Source organism: Littorina saxatilis, unplaced genomic scaffold (genome assembly GCF_037325665.1).
Source record: "Littorina saxatilis isolate snail1 unplaced genomic scaffold, US_GU_Lsax_2.0 scaffold_799, whole genome shotgun sequence".
Lineage (NCBI taxonomy): Eukaryota > Metazoa > Mollusca > Gastropoda > Littorinimorpha > Littorinidae > Littorina > Littorina saxatilis.
The window spans coordinates 1-9,692 of NW_027129600.1; the positions used below are offsets into that span (position 1 = coordinate 1).

Sequence of the window (9,692 nt, forward strand, 5' to 3'; positions counted from 1 at the left end):
GTGTGTGTGTGTGTGATTGATCGCCATGCACGGCCAAAGTTCTCGATGGATCTACTTCAAATTTGGTGTCCATATTCAGATACACCCTGCACAAAATCTGGTCCATGAGATATTTCAATACGTGCTCTCAGCGCGCAGCGCAAACCGATTTTGGTTCCACCTCAGCTACCCGGGCCCCCATACCGACACACCATAGCCGCTACACCACATCACAACGCCAAAGTTCTCGGTGGATCTTTTTCAAATTTGGACACCGTATTCAGCTACACCCCGGACACAATATCATCGATGAGATATTTCAACACGTGCTCTCAGCGCGCAGCGCTGAACTCATTTTCGTTTTTGTGTTCATTTCACCATTATAAGTAACTCTTCCTTATCTTCTCCAGTGTTTGGCGTTTATCTCCCTTCCTTCGTATGGCTTTCCCGTTCAGTTGTAAACTACACTGCGCTGTCCACTGCGCTGAGCGTCTTCGGATATTCCCGGCGTTCTGTTACTGGTACTATTTTTAGAAGGTCAACGCAGTGTACAGAACGTAAATTGGACCCGTAAATTATCCTCACTGTAAAAGTGCAAAGGTCGAATCAATTTATAGCCACGCGAAAAATACACTGTCATCTATCTCTCTATAGATACGGCTTCTCTGTGTTTTTGTGTGTGTGTGTGTGAGTGTGTGTGTCTCTTATGTAAGCAACACCTGTGCATTGTTCAGTTCTGTTTGTGATGTGGTCTGGCGGCTTTTGTGTAATTTTATGTATGTTAAAGCGGACAAACACTCAAGTCCTTAATGGCTCAAAACCGTAGGACTTTTAATATTAATTTTAACGTAATTTTATGTACTGGCCTTCCTTTGAGAAGCCATAACTTGCTCAGTCCTGTTTGAGTGGAGTTCGCCTCCAAAGGTGATTAACACGGTTACATTCGTCGACAAGGATGGGACTCGATATGGTCAGGAATGGCATTATGGCCACTAAATCATTTTCGTGCTGTTCCCATTCCACGAATCTGGGAGGGACCTAAGCTTGGCGGGTCCATTGTTCGGACCCGGCGAAGCCGGCGTACGGCTCTAAGTACTTCTTCCCGGCGAAGCCGGCTACCCGGCGAAGCGGGTATTCATTCTAGTACATACATACATACATACATACACAAACACGCTAACGCACATACACACGAAAAACACATACAAAGCCTTACCGTTCGGCAGACACAATGACACGCACAAACAGACACACACGTACACACACACACACACCCACACACACACCCACAAACAACAACAGCCACCAGTTAAGTAGAAAAGCAATGTCTTTGGCACAGTCGACAACCAGCCAACTCGAAAACTTTATTACGGAAGGATAATAGCATTAGGTCCATATGATCCTTTCTTACAGCTAGTCCTACTACAATACACACATGGAATGAAAACAAGAATGAAGAATAAACACACACACACACACACACACACACACACACACACACACACACACACACACACACACACACACACACGGCAGTTCTTGTCTCTCTTCCCTGAACACAATACGGCGGCAATTCCAGCAGTGAAATATACGTGATTTTTAATTTGTTGTTATTCATTCAGGCCATAACTTTGTCAATCAACTTTATCTCCCCCACCCCATCCCCCCCCCCCCCCCCCCTCTCTCTCTCTCTCTCCAGTTTTTCTTCGTACAACCATCCGTGTGTGTGTGTGTGTGTGGGTGCGTGCGCGCGTGTGTGTGTGTGTGGGTGTGTGTGTGCGTGTGTGTTATGTGTGCGTGTGTGTTCGTGTGTGTTATGTGTGCGTGTGTGTGTGGTATATGTTTATATGTTAATCAGAGTCGTACTCCGGAGGGGGGAACTGAGAGACGTAGACGCCGGGAGGGCTGTTGGGGTAGTAGGTGGTGGTCGCCGCTTCCGCACACGCTTCGATCACACACTGAAACAGCGGTATAATAGATGTGGGAATTATTATCATAAGGCATAAACAAGCTCGCATAAACAAACTCGCAATCTTGCATTCGCAGACGCCATCATGCGCTACACGCATGTATGCACACAGGCAAGAACACACGTACAAATGCAAGCACACGCGCGCGCAAAACAAGAACACGCCTGAAACACACACACACACACCGCCCGCGCGCGCACACACATACGCGCGCACTCTCTTACACACGAGCGCACTCTCTCTCTCACACACACAAACACACACACACACGCGCGCGCGCCCTCACACTTACCCACCCCCACCCCCACACACACATGTACCCACTCACAAGGACACACACACACGTAAAAACGCACGCACGCACGTACGCACACGCACGCACGCACACACGCACGCGCGCACACACACACACACACACACACACACACACACACACACACACACACACACACACACACACTATCACCACCAGGATATAATTATGTAACAATAAACGTACGTATCCCATCCAGACGAAAACCCATGGTGGAAAAACCGTTGAGAGGCAGCAATGTAAAGCGTGTATTTTCACATTTCTGAAATGACAGACGAATTAAAAAAATCTATCCATCATTCAAAAGACAGTCAATCCCGCGTAAATCATGAACAAAACCACGGCAAACATGTCCTGGTTTGACGCAGAAGTAGCTCAACTTTCCAGTTTGACAATTTTTTTTAACATTATGAGGATAAAAGTCGCTTGTTTATTTCAATGCTTGTTATTCTGAGGCGATTGGTTCCGTATACTACTCACTTACTCATGTTTTACTTGTCGCAACACAGATACATGATCTTACAAGTTAGTATCGACGCCCGTTTTTAACCGCTTGCTTCCCTTTGTATAATAAACCGACTGTAGGGCGTCATTGTACAGAAAGAAATCTTCAAAATCTCCTGACCCGTGTGGAATTCTGGGTAGGGAGTTGTGAATGACGTCAGCGGCATGTTTTGTATTCTCCGTTAAAATCTAGACAGGTCTGTGATAATGTACACGATTATTGACACGGGAAAGAAGGCATACATAACCCACCATACATAACCCACCATACATAACCCACCATACATAACCCACCATACATAACCCACCATACATAACCCACCATACATAACCCACCATACATAACCCACCATACATAACCCACCAATCCAACCGTCCATCTGCCTGTACGCCACAGAATAAAACTATCCATCCCACTAACAACCCATATCACTTTTTTCATGAATACTTATTACTTACATGAAAGGTTAACTTACAAAACTGACACTCTCAACTGCAACGATTGAACTTCAAACAAGCAAACAAACAAAACATATATAAACAACTAACAAAAAGACAAGTAGACAAGTCGCGTAAGGCGAAAATACAATATTTAGTCAAGTAGCTGTCGAACTCACAGAATGAAAGTGAACGCAATGCCATTTTTCAGCAAGACCGTATACTCGTAGCATCGTCAGTCCACCGCTCATGGCAAAGGCAGTGAAATTGACAAGAAGAGCGGGGTAGTACTATAGTTGCGCTAAGAAGGATAGCACGCTTTTCTGTACCTCTCTTTGTTTTAACTTTCTGAGCGTGTTTTTAATCGAAACATATCATATCTATATGTTTTTGGAATCAGGAACCGACAAGGAATAAGATGAAAGTGTTTTTAAATTGATTTCAAAAATTTAATTTTGATAATAATTTTTATATATTTAATTTTCAGAGCTTGTTTTTAATCCGAATATAACATATTTATATGTTTTTGGAATCAGCAAATGATGGAGAATAAGATAAACGTAAATTTGGATCGTTTTATAAATTTTTATTTTTTTTTTACAATTTTCAGATTTTTAATGACCAAAGTCATTAATTAATTTTTAAGCCATCAAGCTGAAATGCAATACCGAACCCCGGGCTTCGTCGAAGATTACTTGACCAAAATTTCAACCAATTTGGTTGAAAAATGAGGGCGTGACAGTGCCGCCTCAACTTTCACGAAAAGCCGGATATGACGTCATCAAAGACATTTATCAAAAAAATGAAAAAAACGTATGGGGATTTCATACCCAGGAACTCTCATGTCAAATTTCATAAAGATCGGTCCAGTAGTTTAGTCTGAATCGCTCTACACACACACACACACACAGACAGACAGACAGACAGACGCACATACACCACGACCCTCGTTTCGATTCCCCCTCGATGTTAAAATATTTAGTCGAAACTTGACTAAATATAATGAAATATTTAGTCAAAACTTGACTAAATATAATAAGCAAACAAAAACCAACCAAGCCATCAAGAAATCAAGAAAACCATTCCAAGACGCGGTATCATGCACTCTTTGTACATTGCGAAACGTATTTTCCTTGCAGATTACTATCGTGATTTATTCACTGCAATTTGTTTTACTACAGCAATTTTGTAACCAAATGGCAATGCCTGCAACTGGACAAGCAAGAAACAGGGATCGCGCTAGCTTTTTAAAAAACGCGTAAGTCATACGCAACGAAACGAAAAAAACGCGTCACGGACCAATATTTTTGCGTACTACGAAAACACGTACAGACACAAACAAAACACGCACGAAAGACTTAAAGACACTCCTTACCTAAATACGGCGAGTTTTCCTGTCGAACTCCGCGCACGCCTGTCGAATAACACCCCTGCTGTCTCCAACCTTCGGGCCTTGCGAGTTTGTTTCCCGCTCTAATACGACTAGACACACTTTCCGCCTTTTGGAAGCGCGAGATGGGAGAGCAGCTAATGTCTGTTTCATTATCCGACAAGACATTATCTGGTAATACCCTCGTTACGTTCGTTTGCGATACTTCGATGCAAAAAGAAACGGACTTTAGTTTTGATGCGCAGATTTCATGTGTGTCGTCACTTCTCGAGCCCTATAGTCAGTTTCAGGATCGGGTGATTATTAAGTCAGAGCAAAAGCGCTGCGTGAAGACAAGAAAAAGTTACAATATTTTTGCGTATGGCTTACGCGGCGCGGCGAAAAAAACGCGTCAGCGACTTTTAAAATGCGTCAAATACGCAAAAATCGTGCGTAAACGCGATCCCTGAAGAAAGAAAAACAAAACAAGATTTTTTGATTTTAGCAAACAAAACACAAGAAAGCAAACAAACAAAACAAACAGAAACGTACAGCAAGCAAAATGTAAACAGAGCTCAGTTGAGCAGTCTGACATGTATGCCAGACAAAAGTTTCCGTTGGTCTGTGTGATAGCATACAGAGTGGTGGTGGTGGTGGGGGAAGGGGGGAGGGAGGGGTTAATGACTGTATACCTGCCTGTCCGTACGCGTCCCAGTCCTGTTGGTCAGTGTGCTAGGACACAGAGTGGTTGGGGGAGGGGGGTGGAGGGGGGGGGGGGGGGGGTTGTACAGAACGAAGCGGAATCTTACGTGTAATCAGGATATCTTTTATAATGTCTGTTGACGATCACTATCTGTGAGGGCAGGGCTTTCACACTGGGCTGGGTCTCTGCTCCTCCTAATTAGACAAGACAAAACTAAGGCATTAGAATTTAGAGAAGTTCAAAAACTATCTACCACTACGAGTAGTAAGACTTAAAATTCTGAATCGAAAAATGGTTTGTGGCAAAATTCACGAACAATATTCCAAAATAACTATCCGTCAAGAGTACGATAGTTAGGTCCATTGAACATAATACAATGAACGTTTATGGATTTAGTCGAATTTTAAAACCAAGATTATCGCTTTTATCACAATTTTACCCCACTGTCGCGGTTCTCGCCGTCTGGAACGTTCGGTACCTTGAAACAGCTGACTTGAATTGTGGACGCTATTCCTGAATTTAACACCGATTTTTTACATTTAGTCAAAATGTTTTAACATAGACGGGGAATTGAGACGAGGGTGGTGCTGTGTGTGTGTGTATGTGTATGTATGTGTGTGTGTGTGTGTGTGTGGACAGCAATTCCAGGAAAACTACTGCACGGATATTTATGATTCTTTGCATCGAAGTTCTCCAAGATGATATCCCAGCACTTTTTTTTCAATTTTTTCGATAAGGGTTTTGATGACGTCATATCCGGCTATTTGCAAAACTTGTGGTCGCACGTTATTCCTCATTCAAACTGATAGAAATTTCGGTAATGCAACTTTCCACGAAACCCGGACTATGGGATTGCATTTCAGCTTGAAAGCTTAAGTATCAATTAATGAGTTTGGTCATAAACAATCTAAACATTTCTAATTAAAATTTAGATATTTGTAATCAATCCAAAACAGATGTAATCTCATTCTTTATCATTTTCTGAATCCAAAAACATATAGATATGTTACGTTTGGATTATATATGTGACCCTCCACCACGAAATGAGTCGCATGTCACCTTTGCATGATTTTCATATTTTTACTTTTTCCTAAAGAGATTTTTATGCTCTATCCAGTGGTGAAAACCGTTTTAGAAAAGAGCGAAAACTGTTTGAGTTACAAGCCTGTGACTATGGTGACCCTCACACTGTTACTAGACACTCCCCGGACTTATGTTAAGCCTAGCGCAGAACCGCGCGAGGTGATATGCGACTCATTTCGTGGTGGAGGGTCATATATAAACTCAGACAGTTAAAACGCAAGAGCTAGTAGTGCGCTGTGCTGGCTTGTCACTTTAAGGCACGCTTTACACGTAAACGTGTCAGCGATTTCGACAAAGCTATATCGTCCTGCAGTGCCTTCAATTTCAATTTTATTCTGTGAGTTCGTCAGATTGACTTAATTATATATAGTAATTTCGTTTTACGCGACTTGTTTCATTTTCTCACAGGCCTGGAAACCTATTGACGACATGAACTATAGGTGATATAAAATAAAAATATAAAAAAGAAGGGCAAAGCCCATACGACTCACATGCTTGACCTTGACCTTTCATGACATCATACACTAAGAACTGCTTTACACATTTTTCCTACCAAAATACATGTGACCTTGACCCAAGGTCAAGGTCATCCAAGGTCATGCAACACAAAGCTGTTAATTCAAGACATAGGAAGTACAATGGTGCTTCTACCATGAGATATGGTCACTTTTAGTGGTTCACTACCTTATTTTGGTCACATTTCATAAGGGTCAAAGTGACCTTGACCTTGATCATATGTGACCAAATGTGTCTCATGATGAAAGCATAACATGTGCCCCACATAATTTTTAAGTTTGAAACAGTTATCTTCCATAGTTCAGGGTCAAGGTCACTTCAAAATATGTATACAATCCAACTTTGAAGAGCTTCTGTGACCTTGACCTTGAAGCAAGGTAAACCAAACTGGTATCAAACGATGGGGCTTACTTTGCCCTATATATCATATATAGGTGAGGTATTCAATCTCAAAAACTTCAGAGAAAATGGGAAAAATGGGAAAAATAGCTGTTTTTTAGACAACATTTATGGCCCCTGCGACCTTGACCTTGAAGCAAGGTCAAGATGCTATGTATGTTTTTTGGGGCCTTGTCATCATACACCATCTTGCCAAATTTGGTACTGATAGACTGAATAGTGTCCAAGAAATATCCAACGTTAAAGTTTTCCGGACGGCCGGCCGGACGGACGACTCGGGTGAGTACATAGACTCACTTTTGCTTCGCATGTGAGTCAAAAAGCACTAATGATTCCAGTCTGAAGTACGTCACTCTCCTGATACGTTGCATTTGAAATGTCCGTGAAAGCAAAGTTCCCAAGAGAGAGAAACTGAGTAGAGATTAAAAGTCAAACAAGTAGTTAGTACAATATTTGATATTTTAAATCTTCTTGGACGTAACTGCTTTCTGCAGAAATCACAACGTGTCTCATCTAATGAAGACAGCAATCGCAGAAAGAAGAGGTGTACTTTTAGGCTACATGTTGGAAAATCATGTTATCTAATCTTTAAACAAAAAACACCCAACAACGGACCAAAGAGTCATTAAATACTGTCAACTTCACATTCTCCCCGGCAGGCATCGAAATAAATCCTGACAAAAGTTACGCAGAGCAGTTTTGGCAATATCTTAATCATTTACCAAGTTCGCTGATAGTTTCAGATAATACGAACTACAAAGGAAACAGTAGGGAAAGTGGCATAGCCAAACAATCCAAGAGTTGATTCTCCGACCCCCACCCCCTATCCCCCACTCCGAGTAAGATCCAAGAAAGAGAACTCTGTCATGCTAAAACTGTGCAACATACCTTTCTTTTGTTGGCCCACCTGAAAGTTATGACAAATAAACTTCAGATATCCACACTCGAAAGAAGTTCCTTCTTTGATGTATCCTCATTTTCACAGATGGTTGAATGACCAAATGCAACCTAGACGAGTGTCCCTCTATAGTAACTGTCTCCGCGACACTTGCCCCCCCCCTTCATCCATCCCCCCCCTTTCTTCTGTATGTGTCAATTGAGTAGGCCTAATTCAGTGTTAAAGTGCTGTTTCGAGGCATAAATAGGTAAGGGCATGACTGGGTTTTTTTTTTTATATGATGCTTCCTGGTTTCAACAAACAAAACACACATACACAAGCACGCGCGCACGTACACACACACACACACACACACACACACACACACACACACACACACACACACGCGCGCGCGCGCGCATTCACTCACAAGGTCACGATCTTAAATTGTTGATAAATCCACAAGAGTACGTGAACCTAGCTTCATGTCATTTCACACACACACACACACACACACACACACACACACACACACACACACACGCGCGCGCGCGCGCATTGGTTTACTGTTTACGATAAACCGAAAGAGAGAAAACTACAACAACAACAACAAACAACATAGTCTTCCAGAGAGCTTAATTACCTTCGGTTTCATGATGCCAGATAACCAAAGAGGTGGCCAGATTTGCAAAGTGCAGAGCAGCCACGAAGTTCGAAATTCAGCCCAGAAAATGTGTTGTGGGATGCTGACGTCATTCTTGCATGTGACGTACTGTTGGCACCTTCAGTATGTCTCGGTCACCAAACCCGGTCCTAGCTCTGTCTCGGTCTTTTCATTGCAGTCTTTTGAACCCACTTTAGTCACTAAGTCGAGAGTTCTAGATCCACGACGTGAAGCAAAGACGTGTACCTGTACGTGTAGCTATCAAGTTCTCTGTACGTGTAACGTCGTCATCAAATCGAGCTTTTACGTCACGCGTTTGCCACGTTCTACATGTCGCGCTAGCCAACGCAACGTGTAAAATGGGTTCCAGAGAGTGGTCGTGCTGAAGACGAATGCGTTTAATTGTACATTTTCTCTATCTGAACAAACGTTTAGCATAGTAAACCTACATGAAAAGGGACGTAAAAAGGCTGTCAAATGCCTGTTGAGGGTTCCCTACCGAACACGAGTTGTCTTCCTTACATTGCAACTGCGACTCATCCTCATTGACACTGTGAAGATTTTTATCACACTTGAGACAGTGATCCTCCAGTTTTCATCCAGGTCCCTTTTTTCGCCTGTGTTCAGCCAGCCACCTTCGACACACGAACCTTACATAATTATTATGTCTTGTGGAAAAATCTGAAAATGGTTGTTCCGATGACCTTTTTGGGTTCTCAGTCTCTGTTAATTGTTTCTTATTTGATAAGCTTTACTATGTGACTCGCATCAGCTTCAGATACTCGCGGAAAGTCGATGGCTTTCTTGGCAAACCAACTGATCGAAATGAAGAAATGATAAGCAACGGTGTTCAGATTTTTGTATTTATGAAATAGTT

General features: G+C 42.4%; 1 protein-coding gene across 1 annotated transcript; it reads right to left on the reverse strand.

Annotated features, from left to right (window-relative positions):
• Positions 1-1,669: 1,669 nt before the first annotated feature.
• LOC138957832 (uncharacterized) lies at positions 1,670-8,937 on the reverse strand. Its single transcript, XM_070328881.1, has 5 exons — positions 8,795-8,937; positions 8,163-8,181; positions 5,383-5,470; positions 2,449-2,524; positions 1,670-1,937 (listed from the first exon to the last, which is right to left on the reverse strand). Exons 1-5 carry the CDS (start codon positions 8,804-8,806, stop codon positions 1,830-1,832), a joined length of 303 nt encoding a protein of 100 aa, XP_070184982.1. The 5' UTR covers positions 8,807-8,937; the 3' UTR covers positions 1,670-1,829.
• Between the last annotated feature and the right edge of the window lie 755 nt (positions 8,938-9,692).

Bases quoted from the DNA above. Each gene is read 5' to 3' on its own strand.
- LOC138957832 (XM_070328881.1), bottom strand. The intron at 2,525-5,382 runs GTAAGATTCCGC...CTGTCATTTCAG, and splicing joins AAAAGATATCCTGATTACAC to AAATGTGAAAATACACGCTT. The intron at 1,938-2,448 runs GTACGTTTATTG...CCGCTGTTTCAG, and splicing joins TTTTCGTCTGGATGGGATAC to TGTGTGATCGAAGCGTGTGC.